The sequence below is a fragment of the Diadema setosum genome, chromosome 11 (assembly GCF_964275005.1).
Source record: "Diadema setosum chromosome 11, eeDiaSeto1, whole genome shotgun sequence".
Taxonomy (NCBI): Eukaryota; Metazoa; Echinodermata; class Echinoidea; order Diadematoida; family Diadematidae; genus Diadema; species Diadema setosum.
In genome coordinates this window covers 24,879,370-24,897,973 of record NC_092695.1, presented here as the reverse complement: position 1 = coordinate 24,897,973, position 18,604 = coordinate 24,879,370, and the positions used below count along the sequence as shown (strand labels likewise).

At 36.6% G+C, this 18,604-nt stretch overlaps 1 protein-coding gene and 1 long non-coding RNA gene across 3 annotated transcripts in view; both read right to left on the bottom strand.

The window, feature by feature from the left end:
- Positions 1-18,604, bottom strand: part of LOC140234867 (protein inturned-like) — a 31,424-nt gene that overhangs the window by 5,095 nt on the left and 7,725 nt on the right. The window contains exons 3-13 of the mRNA XM_072314914.1: positions 18,208-18,293; positions 17,142-17,372; positions 16,615-16,730; positions 6,273-6,440; positions 5,583-5,754; positions 5,195-5,248; positions 3,849-3,911; positions 2,770-2,988; positions 1,930-1,979; positions 1,127-1,228; positions 368-522 (exon numbers count right to left, since the gene is read on the bottom strand). Of these exons, the coding sequence (XP_072171015.1) occupies positions 368-522; positions 1,127-1,228; positions 1,930-1,979; positions 2,770-2,988; positions 3,849-3,911; positions 5,195-5,248; positions 5,583-5,754; positions 6,273-6,440; positions 16,615-16,730; positions 17,142-17,372; positions 18,208-18,293 (1,416 nt within the window). The remainder of the gene's footprint in view (positions 1-367; positions 523-1,126; positions 1,229-1,929; positions 1,980-2,769; positions 2,989-3,848; positions 3,912-5,194; positions 5,249-5,582; positions 5,755-6,272; positions 6,441-16,614; positions 16,731-17,141; positions 17,373-18,207; positions 18,294-18,604) is intronic.
- LOC140235506 (uncharacterized) lies at positions 10,720-14,804 on the bottom strand. Of its 2 annotated transcripts, XR_011901693.1 has the most exons (5): positions 14,736-14,804; positions 12,880-13,015; positions 12,164-12,256; positions 11,606-11,745; positions 10,720-10,823 (listed from the first exon to the last, which is right to left on the bottom strand). It is a non-coding gene; the product is annotated as an uncharacterized lncRNA (long non-coding RNA). The 2 variants fall into 2 exon arrangements; XR_011901692.1 differs by lacking the exon at positions 14,736-14,804 and having other exon boundaries at positions 12,880-13,181.

Here is an 18,604-nt window from a genome sequence, read left to right as displayed (position 1 = left end):
AGGAAATAAACCACAAAAGAGGGGGAGGGCAGGATGAGACTCGTCACCTGCCCAGCAAAAGGGTGGTACCATGAAATTGACCAAAAATATAAATTTTGGTTTGTGACATAGTTTGATACATGGTTTTGAAAGCCCTTTCACATGACGCAATCATCCTTTTTTTCCCCCTCAAGCGTGCAAGCCTTACGCCTTCTGCCAGGCAGGGGATGAAGTAATAGACGACAGCAAGAACATTTGCTGCTTGCAATAGAATTCCACCTTTTCATTTCATCTTTCTCTCTATCTGATCATACATTCCATGATATTTTCCACCACCAGTCAGTATCTGCACAATACAGAAGGTGTATCATTGTACAGTTTGGCTCACCCTTCAGTGGTGTCTGCGACTGGCTGTACAGCTTGCTCAGCATGGGGGAGTCTGGGTGAGGTCTAGGGGGGACACTGCCATCAAAGCTGCCTCTTCTGGGGGAGGGAAAGATCCAATCCGCACAGGACAGGGCAGGGATAGGTGGCACTTTTAATCTGGGAAAAAGGTATGCAGAAGTCATGATAATTTTTCAAATCACAAAATAAATGCCAAGGCAAAAATCCTTTTTAATCACATTTACTCAAATATTGAACAGAGTATAAGTTAAGGGCTTGATTGAATAATTCAGCAGCATATGATAATGCATAATTCTGGAAATAATACATCGTATGGGGCAGAGGAAATTAAAAAAAAAAAAAAAGTAAATTGCTAAAGTGGCAAAACTTTGACTAAACATGCCTCAAAAATCACAATATATTAGAAATTTTGAGTGGTGAAATATTTTCATCCCTCTCCTCAAAGCTGATGAAACTAAACACACTAAAGCAACAAAAGAAGAGTAGACACACAGAAGCAACCGCTTTACTAAAACACTCTTCAAGCTTTACATTGTAGGTGTGAAGCGCTGTTCCCCTGTTATCCAGCAATGCATTTACATAAACATTGATGTGGTCGCTAGAACAGCTTCATCAAACTAAATTCAAATTTATCCGATTCCCCCTATATCGAAATTCCCCACAAGCAGTGGTACCGAATCAATGAACCAATCAATGAATATCCAGATGCCCATGATGTGAATAGTGTCACATGGCTACATACCTTTCCTCACAGGCTGAAGGGACATTGAGAGTTTCTAGATGGAGGAGAGTTGCTCTGGCTTGATCTACGTAGAACTCATCTGGATACACTACACCCTCAGCTCTACAAATGATGCATAGAAAGTCACATGACACTTTGCAAAACACTGAAAAAATCCTGACAATATGTATAATATTATCTCATAGATGACTTTCAGTTCATCACAAAACCCACATAAGAGCAACTGCTTCATTATTACAACAAACAGAAATAGATTGTCATAACTTTTGGTTAACCTGTTGAGGATGGGCTGATTTTGCTATAGCACACATTTCCCATAGACACCTGCCCAAGTATACTCAGGACTCGTCCTCAATGGTTTAATGATAGCATATGCAATACTGATAATGTAATTCAGCTTCAATAGTCACAAAAACTGTTCTAGCGATCCGAGAACTTGAGGTACACTGGTATTTTTTTTTTTTTTTGTAAAGTATACCAAGCTCAAATGAGTGTTGGGGCCTTGATTACAATACAGTACACATGACAAAACTTCTTATCCAAACACACAAATCTTGTATACATGCAGTGACCAAACTTTTGTTTACACCAAAACAATTCATATGTTCAGTATCATTTCCTTTAGCTTAGTTGTTGTACTTCCACAATGGGATAGAATATTTATTTCTGATTCAGATTTCCTATTTCACAAATGGGCACACTGCCAGATTGTACACAATTAATGAGTAGCATGGCAAATACGTTATCATTAGATGGAAACATTCCAACTAGGTTCTGATCACTAATACAAGAGAACTACTTACGAAGCTGCACATCCACCGGCCTCAAGCAGTACACAGAGAACAGAATGTTTCTGATGGGAGAAGCAGATTAACATAGACTAATACATCAGAAAATTATCACGACACTGACTAAATACTTCCTTTTTCTTCATGTAGTCAAACACTGGATGTTTCTGTGCAAATGCCAGAGAATTTAATGAAACTGCTTCCCATAATATAATCTCATAACTAAAATCCCAGTTGTTGCTAGGCTGGACATTCCACAAGTTTCCCAGGCTACTCTGGTCATTTTACTTTTCAGTTTGTATACATGAACAAATTCCATGCGTATTTCTGTCTCAAATTTTGTTTTCTAAATGAACAGTTTAATAGGGCTATCAACAAAAAGGAGGAATAACAAATCAGTACCCCTGCTCTATATTCTACCACCAACATTTATGAGATGATGCCTATGTTGAAATTTCATCTAGGGATACGCATGAGATGCCATCACAGTAGAATACAAAAGCTATCGAGTCGTTAGTGCTAATGACAGTCCAGCATTGCACAATCTAATGGTAGTCACTTATGTGGAGTCACTTTTGGAGCATTATCAACTACACTTAGCCTGTGATTTTACCTCGGGACAAACTAAATGCAAGAATTGTCAGACTTCCTTCTGCATTCCATTATAAAATTGTAATTATCTTCACTTTCTGCTATTTTTTCTTCATATGGCAAAATGTGTCCGGTTGATACCGCTTGCTGACTAATGCTAGACACCTGTGGCAAACATGAGCAAACAGCATCATTTGCCAATATTTCTGGTCATAGAAACCAGTTTGTATACTCGCTATTGACTTCAATGCGGTATTAACTCACAAGACCAACAATGAGGAGGAACCACCTCCCCTGGGGCTCTGTGAAGCTAGGGTGGGGAGCCGTGATTGGCTGGACACGGCGAGTTGGGTACACCTCTCTCCAGATGACCAGCTGACCCACAGCCTGCTGGGTGGACAGGGAGCTGAGGCTGTAATACTGACAGTAGAGGTGGACGTCCAAGAGGTCGTCCACTGGCAAGTGATTGGCAAGGAGGTAGCCCTGTGGGGGAAGATACATATCACAACATTAACCTGTTGAAGACTAGTCCCAAGTAAACTGAGGTAGGTGTCTACACATGGGAAATGCATGTTTATAGCCTAACGTAAGTAAAGTGCTATGCATTTCACACTTTAGCTTCATAAATTGTAAAGAAGCAACTGGTAACAGTAGTGGATAGTGATGGAAGCTAAAAATGCTGCATTTTGCTACAGTTTTGAGACACTGTCATCAATGATTAGTGATGTCTAGTAAAATCTAAGATAGAAATTAACACAGAAGAGTAACATTAGTAATTTATGAAGATTCAAGCAACTTTCAAAGAGCATTATTTCAATCTACAGATTGCAGAATCTGTTACACAGCATCCTCATTCACACAGAAATTTGCAGAAGTCTTAAATATGAAATACATTTACAAATATTTTGTTTTCTTTTGAAATCAGGCTCTTACACCCTAAAATAGACATACAGTGCATGTACATAAGAAGGTAGAACATGGAATCATACTGCAGGTATAAAAAGGAACCTTGGCCTAAACAAGAGTTGCTATGGCTACACACAACACCTGACATATATTACATGCTGATTCAAAAATCTTGGCTTCCTTCATCTGTAAGGACCGCACATAACATCTTGCAAAGAAGCCTTCACACAGTATAGTTACATGGATCTACTTGTAAATCAGCAGTTACCAGTACACATCAAATGGTGACAAAAAGCAACAAAACAAAAACAACAAGAAAACCTTGGTAGTCAAGACCATTTCATCACATTACTATCATTGTTTTAAAGAGAGAGAGAGAGGAAAAAAAAAGAATTATGAGATGGGAATACAGATTGTGGAAAAATGTCTGAACAAACCTTGTAAAATATACATGATCCTAATATGACATATGGCCGCCTGTAATCAAAGTGTCTGTCACACTGCAAAGAGAAGAGGTTGGGGAGAAAAGAAAGAACAAATCATTGTTCCATTGTATCATACATTACATCAATGCATGCCTAATACAATTTAAAGGGGAAGGCTAGTAACTGATCAGTGGGAATCAGTGGAAATGCTGGGAGATGATTGTTCCAATCCTTATGGGATTCATTCAAGAGTTTATTGTATATCTATTGTTGTGTTAAAATGATTTGCTTCAGAATGGTCTCATATTCAAGTAATGTGCAGTTTAATGCTTCCAGGTTAGCGTCCCTGGTCAGTGATGGAGCATTAATCTGCACATTACTTGAATATGAGACCGTTCTGAAGCAAATCATTTTCACACAACAATAGATATATACAATGAACTCTTGAATGAATCCCATAAGGATTGGAACAATCATCTCCCAGCATTTCCACTGATTCCCACTGATCAGTTACTAGCCTTCCCCTTTAAGAGTAATGAATCATTTCCATCAGAGTCAGAAAGTGTTATCAGAATACAAACATGCTTGACAAACACAATGTTTGCTCGTTCACCCATTTGACATTTGCACTAGAAGCAATTTCCATGGTTACCACGTTGGCTGTCATGTTTCAATTGATACACCAACGTTTCCTCCAATAAACAGTCCAATCAGCCAATGCTCTCTCTACAACAGAGTATTATCACACAATTAATGAATCTATGAAATGAATGATTCCAAGAAATACTCTCATATGCTTTCTTGACATTTACACATTAACAGGAAGTGGGAAACAACATAAAGAAGGGTAAGCAAGTATTATTGGATAAAACCTCTGAATTCTAGTCGCATTCACCCAGTAGACACAATGCACATGACAACAAATATCTGCATTATGAAAACTTCAAAATCACCATTTTTTTTCTACATCCTCTTTCCTAATTAAATGACAACACTTATATCTAATCTCCATATCCAAACAGTCTTCAGTCAATGTATGAAACAGCACAATATACAGTGCATTTTCTGTTCTGGTCACAACAAAATACAGAAAACAAAAGCAACTTTTGCATGTCTAGACATCTACATATTCAAGCTAATCGAAAAAAGAATGGAATAATTTTTTTTTTTTAATTCATATGAAATGTAGGAATCCTTATGATTTCTACTTATATCACATTGTAAAAAAAAGTAATGGAATTTGAAAAGGGGGGGGGGGGGGTATGTGATCTGCCATGACCTAATATCTCGAGAACTACACTTTCAAATAAACAGTGGAATTGAAGAATATAAAGTGAGGGTGAGAAAACCAATCTTACCAAGTCTGCAAAGTCAGCTGCTTCCAGCTCACTCAGGCTACAATCCACATTGAGCTGAACAGGGAAATATGATGTAATAATAATTAGCATCATCCACGAATGTAGCATTGAGTGAAGACTAAAGTTCTACAGAATGAAACATGTCACTGCCCAAGCTTTCACTTTTAAATCAGTTTCCAAATATTTGTTGTTGCGTACAACTTTCAGTTTAAACACTATTTTCTTAGATTAAAATTTTGTAATGGCACAGTCCAGTTTTGACCTTGGTTTCCTGACCAAAGAAACTGAGCCTTAGTGTCTTCCTACTGAATCGATTTTTGAGAAAGTTGGTAGCATTTGTTTTTCACTGAAAATATCACCCCCATCAAACACTGAATGGGCAACTTACCTTGTCTTGATCTGGTAGATTGAGCCACCTGACACCCGGGAGCATCTGAAGAAAGATGTCTTCGTTGTGCTTCTTCTTTGCCTCCTGCTGGCTGCGGTCCACAAGGACACGATGTAACAGGAGGGCAAACAAGTGGTCTAGCCTCTGGCAGTGGGCTTCTTCAGAAAAAGCTCTGGAAAGTTCAAGAGTATCAAGACTTATGTTCACAACTGCTCTTTCCAAAGATCACTACATTGCCAACATCCATGTCATCCACATTATAATTAATATTGTCTCTATCAATGTACATCACCCTTGCAATCTCTACTGGTGCTGCAAACACAATCAACATCATTGACCTCTTCATCATTTTTTTTTTTTTCTATCAACATCAAACTCAATCTAAACATATCATTGTCTACAAACAATATGTTGCATGCAGAACTTTTCACTTTGCATACCTTAGAATCAAAAAGATTGTTTTTTTCTTTTTCTTTTTACACATGAACAGAGCAAAATCATACATTTGACTGTGGCTGTATACAAATGCTATTGTAATACAAAACCTCAGCATTCTTCAACTGATTAAAAACTATAAATTTCAAAAGTGAGTGTTACATTTTTGGTTGAAAAAAACAGTGAAAACAAAATGCTGTAATGCCTAAAGACGGATGCATGGATCTATTAAACTGGGCTTGCTGGGGACATTACCTGTTGAGATAGAGAAACATAAAGCTGAGGAGGCGGGCTAGCTGCTGTACCATACACTGCACAACATGCTTGGAGGCAAACCGGGCAGGCAGGGCCAGGACCAGCAGCTCTGAGCCCCACTTGTAGTAGCCAACATGGACCAGTTCCTGGCCTACTTCTAGAGATGTACTGAAGACAGAAAAAGAGAAGAGAGAGAAATGACCATGACGCAAACGAATACATTCTACAAACAATCTCACACACTGAGCCTACCATCAGGCAGATGGATATCAAGAGAGAAACATATCCTCTTCACACAAATATATTTGATGTACGATTATGTAACAATAATGAGAGAAGTTCCCTATGAGATGACAACACAATGGAAGTGAAGTAAAATCCATAAGAAAATGACTAAATATAACCATATGATGCTGAACCAGTTCCAATGTACCATATACTGTAGCCAACAATTATTTTGCGGTGTAGAAATGAGCAATGCTATTTTAATTTTGTGAGGAAATACACCATTCAATATGATTACTAGAAACTTAACTTAAAATTGTGAAAAACTATTCAGAGACTTATTCTCTTCCTGAGTAACATTTCAATGACAAGACATAGAAACCTACTCCTGTAGCGTTTCAACTCACAAATATCAGCTTACATACGATTAGTTGGTCTGGCTCAGGATAAAGAAAAAAAAAGAAAAAAAAAAGATAACTATTCTGTCATCAAGCAATTTAAACAATCTTGGTGAGGCTTTGATGTTTGGAAACCTCAGAAGTCTTTGTCCAGGTGTCCTTTATACATATTCCCATGTAGTCAAGTTACTGTATTAGTAGGCCAGCCAAGACGATTTTTTTTACTTTGGACGGCAAAATTTGTTAATGCTAAGTTTCCCAGCTGAAAGTCTTGCAAAAATACTGAATTTTAGCGTACGGCCGGATGTCAAGCGCGTTTTTGCCAAAAAATGCCTTTTTTAGCCCAAAATTTGAAAGAATGTCAAAAATCACGATTTTTATTTTTTTATCGAAATAAGTAATGGTTGATAAGTACCTTTCAAACTAGAAATGTGTTATCTTCCATTTCAAGTTTAGAACCTGACTAATATACATTTGAATGTAGAATATTACACGCACATATATGGCGCAATGAAATATAAACCGTGATTTACTCAAAATTGTACTTTGTAAAATCTACCAATACTTCAAAGTTTTTTTACACTACCTAAATCAATCTATTCAAAAGTTTTTATTTTTTCGAAATATAATATATGTTCTGATATGTTATGCAGCAAAGAAATTATAAGATAAGGCGAAAGATAACTCGTTTTATGTTATCCTAAATGGGACGATGTATTTTTACTGGACGCGCATTTTGAATGAAAAATCGAATGTATAGCGTAGGCCCATATATATTGTGTATGGTATAGTGCGTGTAAGTATATTCTTACATAATCGGCGACGTCAATGGACAGGTTGAATAGCTGACTGCAAAAACCCTTTGTGGCACCTTGATATGACTGAAATGTGCTTCTTTGCACACAAAAAAAAAATACAAAGAGGGGTGGTCATTAGTGTTGTTACCATGGCAACTGATCATTATTAGGTCACTCCCTGAAAATTTCAAATATTCATGATTATAAAACGTACAAGTGTTGAAACATTTTTTTTTTGTGTGTGTGTGTGTGTGTGTGAAAAATGTATCAATCTAACTAATCTATGTTTAACAATGAAACCTAAGAGTTATATATGAATTGTTTACTCTGTTTGGAAATGGTTGTCATGGAAACCGTGATAACAAATCACGTTTTACTGGGAAAAATTACGATACCAAATCTCCCATCCTGCATACTCACCCCTTCCCCCGAGAATGCTTGGGAATTCATGGTTATCAATACAATGCTATATAGTTTGCATTCTCAGGCCCTGAAACGCAGCCCTGCAAGGGATAGGCACGAAATCACTTTTACTTTTGTAATGTTCTAAGGCGAGGTGTTTGCATTTTATTTTGATCTATCCTCCCGAAGACTTACTAAATGTTTCTTTTATGATGGTTGATTGTTTACATGAACGTTGTTTGGAACGCACACTTATTCGGCGACATAAGAATATTATAAATGTACCCCAGATACTTGTGTGAAAAAGTAAGGCAAATATCACCCTCAAAAAAGAAAACAAGAAGTAAAAAAGAACTAGAATTGAAATGCGTACAATGCAATAACAGCCTCATTTCCCCTTCCCATCATTAAGTCGGTTAAATTATCTAGTCTATAGTACAGATTATATTTATCCTTAGCCAAGTTCTATGTCCTTGGAGCAGACATGTAACAAATTGTTTGTTTGCAATTCGATTTTTTTTTTCTATATTATCACATCTTTGTGAAAAAAAAATCATTTCAGTTATCACCAACACTCTATATTCCCAGTCAACCAACAAAACGTACTACACAATGTGCACACCACGCCCGCAACCACCGTCTCAAACAGCGTTCACGGACTATATCAACACACAATGAAATACAGTAAACAGTAAACGGGACAATTTCTCTTTTTTTAAATAATGATTTGCCATTAGCGTACATTTACTAGAATAGCAGCACTTGACATCAATGTTGCTGGTTACCAAAATTCTGATAGAAATACCATACACAGTAAGAACATGCTTGAATCCTGCAAAATATAAATAAGAACCTCAGTCTCGATTTGTGGACATCTAAAAACAAAAACACAAATTCCATCTGAAAGCAATCTTCTTAATGATTAAAAGCATTAAAAGAGAATGAGTCCTCTGTGAAAATTTTTATCATGAACAAATCTCTGTGACATACATCCAAAGACTTTGAAAATCAACAATACAAATTGCACTGACTACATTAACTGCATTGATAAACTCATTTTTTTAATGTGACATATACTATGTGTCCACCATCACAAACGTTACACCAGTAAGAAAAGCAAAACTTTCTCTTTAGGCAATATTTCAATATCTCTATCTTTTTCACAGTTTGTGGTTACATATCCTAGCTAATTATGACTGTACGCTGTTGCATTGAACTTTCGTCACTGTACAACTAAATTAGAATGGTGACTGCCAAATTTTTAAGATTCTGCTTTTAGTCTGATATCATTTTTGTGTTCCGCAGACCAGTGTGATAAGATATCTGTACTGAGTATTTGTCTCTCCGTGAAGAAGAAGAAAAAAAAAAAGAAATCACCTCTCCAAAATACGTGGGTATTGCTACCCTCTAATACTTTCCCTTATTCTAAGTACCAGTATACATTGCTGGGGCCCTGAATAGCTAACATATATTGCAGTATTACCAACATCATGACAATTACGGCACATGTGAAAAAAAAAAAAACAACTGGCAAAACATACATCTTGACCAGATCATATTCCTTTTCACTACTTCTTGTACTTGGTGTTTGGATTGGAACCTTTTACTTATGTCTTTCATATCTTAAACTAGAAAAAAACATGCTCTGTGCTATTTCCCTTCAGATTCACGAACTGTTCCTTTGTGAAGTTTTCTCTTTTTAAGCACTTCAATATGCAGTTTTCTTTTTCTTTTCTGGCCAACATGTCATATATTTTCCTCCATCTGATGAAGAAAGGCAAAGTTCACTTCCCTTTTGTTGACTCCCCCCATAAAACCAAAAACAATAGACATTCCAATCTGACAGGATTAAAATGTTGGCGTTTGGGCTTCAAAGGAAATAAGAGGATCAATTTCCATGAACTACTAGTATGCGGCTTGTAACCGTGAGTCTCAAAGGCATGGTATAGTTTTGGTTGAGATGGAGATTCAGACTTTAACTTTTTGCAAGCAAATTAAAAACAACTTATGAAATATGAAAGAGCATCAAATTCTTAGAGTAATCTGAAGTTTGTTTGATTAAAGTTGTTGGTTTTGAAATGGCCGAGAAATTTTTAAGAAAGTGACACAGAATAATAATTAAAAGTGGGTGCCACCTTTTATTAGGACCTCTTTGTTTTCGTACATCTCAGCCTTTTCAAAACCAATTTTTAACAAATAAATTTGGAATTCCTCTTGGTATTGTTTACTCTTTAATATTTCATAACAGGGTTCTCATTATTTCACAAAATCTCCATCTCAGCCCCCATCTCAACCAAAAGTAGACCATCCCTCATCCCTTTAATGCTGCAATCAAAATTGGAAGTAGATCTGTATCAAATCATATTGTAAATTCTGTTTGCCAAGTACTGTTGAGCACATTTTGATATCAGACCTTGTTTTACTTCATCACTAAGAAAAAAAAAGAACAAAAATGGTTAGAAAAGAAGCATTTAATCTGGATTAGTAGAAATTCCTAATATATACACATGTCTTTCATGTACATATATATATATATATATATATATATATATATATATATATATATGTATATATATATAGCTGTATTCAACTTATATGATAGTCCTGAAAGCACATTGTGATTACATTTGAGAAGTTTAGATGGATGCATTCCACATGGAAGTTCAGGTTCTAATGACATCCTTCATACGGAATCTGGATGCGGACCGGATAGCCTAGCAGGGTTGTTTCTGGAGAGAGAGAGAGAGAGAAAAGAATGGTGTTACATCTGTCTACATTGTTACATCAATTTAACCGTGAGTACACAATGAAATATAAAATGTAGGAAACGTTCATGATCCAAATATCCAATTCTGTCCATTAAACTTTTGATTCCATTCAGAAGAATTTCAAGGTAGTGCTTGCCTGATACTGCAACTGGATACATTCAACACTTTCGTGCATATGATAACCCGGTGACCTTTCACATCAATACTCTCATACCTAATCAAAGTCAAATTGCTTAGAGGTTATGGTAACTTTGCCATCCAAAGGTAAATACAATACCATGGTAGCAATGCTCTACAGTCAATAGAAATCAGGGTTTCCATGTAATTTACAATCAGCGGCAAAATCACAACAGAAACTAAAATGCTACAAGGCCCAGGTAATCATCTCTTCTGTATAAAACCAAATTTGAAGATGATCTGCTGAGTACATGTTAAGTTACTGCAAGACGAGAATCTATAGGACAGATGTGCCACGGTGTGAATGGATGACTGCAACAACATAAAGACTCCTGCAATCATCTTTGACAGAGGCTCAAAAAAAAAAAATCAGCTAATTCATGTGAATCTTGGTTGTTGGAGTGATTGACTACATGCATATGCAGTACTGCATTCATTTAGCAAATCATGCATTAATTTTCTGCCCAATGAACGATCGACAGTCAAAAATTTGGTCAAGATGTCAAAGGCTTGACAAAATATTCCAACCTATTTGGGGTTTACATTTTACATGCATTATTGCTTACCTCCCGTATTTCCTTTCGAAATAGGGTACAGGATGCACAGATTAGAAATTGGTAGTCAGGACATCTGTCTCTTTCTGCTTCTCTCTTGTCCGTAGTTGGCTGTGGTTTGCAGGGTCCATTTTGTCCACTTTGTGCTAATTCTGGTCGAAAATATAATTAACAAAAACTTAAATAATTTATCATTTTTATGAGTGAAACAGGATACTTATACTGCAACAAAAAACAAACACATTCATTATGAATTAGAATTAATCATCACGATCTCATGAATCCCTTAGTATGAGATTTTGGATCTTCAGGTCACTGTCAACATTAATTTGTATTACATGTAATACATTAATCTTGTCATTGTTATTATCATCTTTGATGCTCTGAAGCCATATCTTACTGAAAATTAATTATATAGGATGGAAGTCATCTTGACACCTATAATTCCTGTGCACAAATATTTGATTTTATCATGCTCTCATTTGTATGTGGATTAGGATATGATTTCCTTGCATAAATCGGTTTGTATTCATGAGATAATATTCCTAATTTCAAATCGTTGACACTTACTTGTGAGCTCATCGCAGTCAAGACATCTTTCTATCTCCCCCTCACTCTAGTGGATGTGATCTCAAACTCAGCATGTCCATTTGTTGCTGACACCTTGATAAAAATAAAGAACAATACATCACAGCATATTACCCTTACATCATACTTAACGCAACATAATAATAATGGAAAGTAAATTGATTTGAGACTACAGACGTATTTTCATCTGTGCACACATTAAACACTTGTGCCACGGCCATTTCCATTTGACATGGTTGAGAAATATTTCATTACATATAATATCTTACTTGATTACATTTATGTTTGATTTTTATATCATCTCCTCTTCAGTGGATAGAATACCATTCTTTCATATGATCCTCTACAATAGAACATGCAATGAATATACCAAAAAAAAAAAAAACCAAGAATACACACTTGATCATAGATTTGCTCCCCTTTGTATATAAATGGAGATATAAAATTCTTCTCCTCTCTTTGTTTGCAAAGTACTTGTACATTGTATTGTAATGCAACTGTCAAAGTGAAAACATGCTTGTTTCAACTTATTCAAATGGAATAGGAATACTTAATACTCAATGTATTTAGATTTGTCATTATTTTCAACTGAGCACTTAACTGATACATTTGATAATGAAGCACTTAGTAACTTCGTATTTAAAATATGTTTGAAATTAGACCGCCATAATGTATTTCAGACATTTATCGTTTCTTACCATCTGGTTGTTCTGCACTTTGTTGTAGGTAGAAAGAGTTCAGACTTTACAATTAGATTTTGGCAAGTCGGGATATGTCTCTCTCTGGCGAAGTTTGAAGACAAGACTCAGTCTGTCCACTTGTTGGTACATCTAGCTGAAAACAGAAATCAACATGACTCAAATAATTTTTTTTCCATCTTTAAAGCAGAGCATTATAAGCTAACAGTGAACAAAAAAAAAAATCAATTTGAAATTTGTTTTGAAAAGGCATCTTGGCATTGACATAATTTTCTTTATTCCCCATGCAAATCAATTATAACAATAGATATATACTGTATCTCTTTTACTGAGATGCGATTTTTTTTTTTTTTTTTTAGCTTTTTGAAAATTTAAAAAAAGAAGAAGAAAGATATTCAGGTTTCAGTGAGTCGGTATAAATGATCCATTAAAAATGTAATATTTACATTTTTTTTTTCAAATGAACCTTTATTCTATGAGACATTAACATAAGAAGTTGGTACTTTATATGAGTAAGGACATTTCTAAAGAGTTCCTTTTTGACTATCTACCTTATTTGTAAACTAGTAGAAGAGTACAATGATTCACAGATTAGGAGAGGTTGGCAGTCAGGACTGAACACTTTCTCTCTCTCTCTTTCGGGCATATTCGAATGGAAAGATCACTTGGTTGTAGACTCACTTTTATAAAACACCTAGGCCTAAATCCTAGACTCTTTTTCTAAACCCATGTAGGTCTACAGTACCATAAAGAGTGGATCGAGTCAACCTCAGACCTCTGCTGTAGAGACTGCTAACGTTAGAGCTAATGTTAGGATATTCTAATGTTAGATCAAGATAGAAATGTTGGATCTAATTAACGTGAACTTTTACTTAGATCAAAGTTAGCCCAACGTTAGATATATAATATATGCATCGATTTTAGAACCTCTAGATGTCTAAACTTAGGTCTAGCTAGGCCTTGTTAGCTGGGTCTTTACAACAAAACTGCCTAGTAGATATCTAGTAGGTTACTAGAATTAGAAACCTCTAACGTTAGGTAGAATCAGTGTCCCAGATCTTGACTAAGGTTAGATCCTATTCCTAATTCTAGACGCCAGCTATTTATACTTCAGACCCGCTAGATTTTATACAGGTCTAGTATTTGATTAGACTCTATAGATCTAGACTTCTGTATAGATTACAGTCCCTTGCCCTGGACCTGGCTCTAGCCCTACAAATACATCTAACGTTAGTAGTAGTGGGCCTGTACTGTCTACGTGACTACGTTATACAAAGTGTTCTGCTAATGTGCTAACGGTAAAGTTCATTGTGATTAGGGCCTAGCCCGATTGAATAATTGTTTTGGCATTAACAGGCGTAGGCTATCCGTACATAACAGTAACCCCTAACGATAGCTAATGTCGACAGTTAGACTCGGAGAGAGTGTAACCGTATAGATTAGACCTAACGTTAGACGAGGATTCAGTCTAACTGCATGTGATGAGGCCATAGATTAGAAACCTCGATAGAACGAACAAGACACCTAAATCTAGACGTAGGCCTAGACCTATAAATGTGTAGACCTCTTTTCGCACCGTGTCAAGACGTGCCTTGCGGAATAATCGGTGTTCCACTAACAAGCACCGCCGGCACTGTCGGGTGGCGGCCCGGGGGTTGGTAGGCATGCCCACGGGATCGGTGCGAAATACAGTCACAAGACATCGGCCTAACGTTAGATTCTACTAGCGCTTGAACCTTGATATTTACCAAGTCTCAGATCAAAGTTGTATATCTAACTGTTAGATCAAAACAGATTTTAAACTTCCCATATGCAGTGCAATAAAGAACTATGTATTTATTTACTAATTTACTTACATTCAAAGGAAATATAGTCCCTTTTTCAGTCACCACGGTTCCAGCTCAACGACTGAAACATATGCAGCTAGCTCTAGTCCCGCGAGAGACTTTACCTACGCACACGTATTCAGCATTTGCGCGCACACAAGCAGCGCGGGGCTACTGGAAAATGCTCGAAAATGCATTTTCTGAGTTCCTACATGTTCAGAGATTTTATTAAAAGTAAAAATTTCTTCAAGAAAACTAGAAATAATATTGACATATTCAATTAAAGAAGCATTTGTAGTTTTATAAAACATTAAATTACTTTTGGAAGATCATCTAATTAGCTTGGAAAAACAAACTTTGCAGAACGTTAATTAATCTGTGAATATTATTTCGAGAAAACAACACCCAAACATTTGAGAGCCCCATATATGGCTGTACAAAATGACCTTTTAAGATGCTAAGGAAACACATTTAAATTGCAATTTCATGAAAAGGGACAACTGAAACTCAAGATCTTTCAAATATGAATTGAATGCAAGAAAAAAATAAAAATCGTGATTTTTGATATGCTTCTGAATTTTGAGCTAAAAATGACATTTTTCGGCAAAAATACGCTTGACATCCGGCCGTACGCTATTCCTTAGTATTTTTGCAAGACTTTCATCATGAGAACGGAGCATTAACAAAAAATGCCGTCGAATCCTTATCTAGAGCCTTTTTTGAGGTTTGGCTGGTCTACTATATATGTTAGCACCTGTATTGGCATACATAGTAGTCACATACAACAGGCTATTCCCCAAAGTGATCAAATTTCACTCGCTGTTCACAACAACATGGACTCCTATTGGCTCCAGCATTTGTGTAAACAGTGGCACATTCGCCTCGACTCACTGAACCTGATGACTTGTTTTGTCAGTAGTCGCATGACTGCACGCAGCTGAGGAGATATGGCTTTGTGGAGTGATATATGCCATATGCCATAGCACAGTTACCATGAAGGTAATCTTGACAGTAACAATTAGATACGAACTGCTACTACTGTAGACCTGTATAGTATACAGGTCTGCCTGTCTTACAACCACCTGCATAATATGCAGGTGGTTGCAAGATAGGTTTGTCAATGTTTCTTATTCATATGAAGACCTGGAATATATCATTCCCACCATCAAGTGATAAAAACTATATGGGAGTCACAAAAGTTAACAGTCTCTGTATCATTTCAGTTACTGGTACTTATACATATCAGAATGTGTCTGTCCCATACATTTTCATGAGTATACACGCATGACATGGTGAAACTATTCTTGCCTATGATCAATTCACTGCACTATAAGACAACATGACTGTAACATACCTTGTCAAGTATACTGCACACTCCTCCAATTGTTTTACACACAGTTATATGTAAGAATTTTATCAAATCAATTCCTTCCATGCCCACAACAATTGCTGTATGCTCAAATCTATACGGCACACACTGCTAATCTGTCTTACTCTTTGTTCCAACATTCAATGCATTACTCTCTCGATAAAATACTCTCTGAGCTATTGCTCACAATATGAAGCAGGCCCTTGATATTGACCACTGACTTCTGACCCTACATCTATCTAGTTAGTTCATCTCTATTGGTGTCAGCTCATACATAAACTAGGACAATAATATGGACTCTTACTTTGTTCTCATATTATCTTGCTGACAAGATGAACAATAATACTACAATGTGTACATCTGAAATCCAGATGCATAATTACATATGTCAGAGGCATTAACGCCTTTTCGCAGTGCCACATTTAGTGCAATGTTTCAGAGGTCAATGACTCCATAATGTTCTGTCCTTGTCTCTGCATTGTTAACCTTCTATCCACAGATGATATAAACTCCAGTATAAAGATGGTACCATTGTCTCACCATGTGATCTTACTGCCGGTGATGTTCATGAGCATATCTCCCAGGGTGATGAAAAGACCATTGATGTCCTTTAGCTTGGAAGAAGCAGACGTTTTGGGATACACATACAGCACCTCCTGACACAGGAACAAAGAAAGAACCATATCATCATGACTATTCTGTGCTTGGACTGTACTTTTGAACTCCTCTATCCTACAATGTTATACAGGATAGTAATACAGTTTTAAAGGTGTACGCAGGAAATATGTATTGATGATGCAGGCTGCACAAATATTCTGCTTTCCATCTAATAAAATGGCATATATTATACTCACAATTCATCATTCCATGACAATTTCCATCAAAATAATTTACCTGTGCTAAAAGTGTGCCCTAAATGTCAGCTGCAGAATCAAACTTCAGAAATGTTTGACTGCAAATTGTTGCTATATATGGCAGTCATATTTTTCCATCAGAATAGTGAATGTTTGTTTTTACTTGACAGGTGTCAATCACATCCCATCTGCTTGAAGTCGCATCAAACTAACCTGAGCATCATCGTCGTCCGAGTCGCGCACCAGTGTGAGATACATGACTGCCGAAGGAACGTTCTCCTCTAAGCCCTGAACAGGATGCTGCTGCAGCTGCTGCTTGCTTCCCGCATCAGCAATGTTGTTGAGCATCCGCACCAGGGTGCCATTGGGTGGCCTGGCCAGGAGAGGGGAGGGATGAATGCCGTCAGAAGACCTGCTGCCGGCTCGCTCCACAAATAGCCTCACCTGCGCAGAGTGTGATGAATCAAACAACTCAACAGAGTGAATAGCTTCCTGTGTACTATGGTATTAACACAACAAAGTCCTTGATTAACTCACTTAAAGATGAACAAGAGCATGGATATGTGTGCTTTCTACATGCAAAAATTGCGAAACCATTGATATTCTATGCAAGCTGATGTTTCATACATGTACAATGTACATCTGCACTTGCGAGTATTGGTATGGATTTTGCATGGAAAAAGGGAGCAATTTGCTCAATTATAGTGGAAGTTACCCCACTTTACAATATTCCATCACCGCTTCTTACCGCTGACCTGAAATGAATAATTAAAAAAAACCAAAGTTATCTAAACTTGAATTTCATATTGCCTCATTACTTTACCACCTTCCAATGCAAACTGCAAGACCCTTTGGAGTTGGGTGCTATCTAAATTCAATTAATCAGATCACATCTGCAGCTCAGACGCCAGGAAAGGGCTTTATAAATCCAACAGGAAGGACTCCAGATATTAAACATCAGCAAAGGCGCTTCAAATGCAGAAAGCAGCGAGTTTTCAATGGGAAGATTAATTTACATGTACAGTTAATATGCTCCTAGTAACTACAGCACCTGCACATATATTAATTCTATTAACATTTCTAGAAGATTAGCAGCTAGAGGAAAAGAGTACACATAAATGATGACATCCGTTACAGATCTTTCATGGGCAAAAAAGCTTCATATCTTTGATGCATTTTCAATGTTCCATTTTACTTTTTTTTTTCTTTTTGCCTCATATCATTAATGTACATTGCATAAAAACCACAAACATGATGGGAAGTCACAAATTCCACTCACCTGTTTGACTGGTTCCATTGAGTTTAGAACAGCCTCCACTGAGGAGTAGGTTACAGGGACACCATTGATTGATGAGATACAATCACCTATAGAGAGAGAAGTCAAAAGTGTATTGAAATGTAGCATTACTGTAGAAGGTTCCAAGACTGATCAAATTTTCATAAATCCACTGTTCTTTTTTCAACAAAGACTACTTAAACAGAAAAAATACACAAGGTTATCTAAAGTTGCAATGTGGAGAGCACAGAGAAACTATACATACGTCTTGCACTGAATTCTACTGTGTATTAAAATGAACCTTTCCTGAAAAGAAAGTAAATTGTAATGATTACACCATCTTCATATGTAAGAATGTTGTTATGCACAAATATATCAAGAGCACTGAACACTCTCTCAG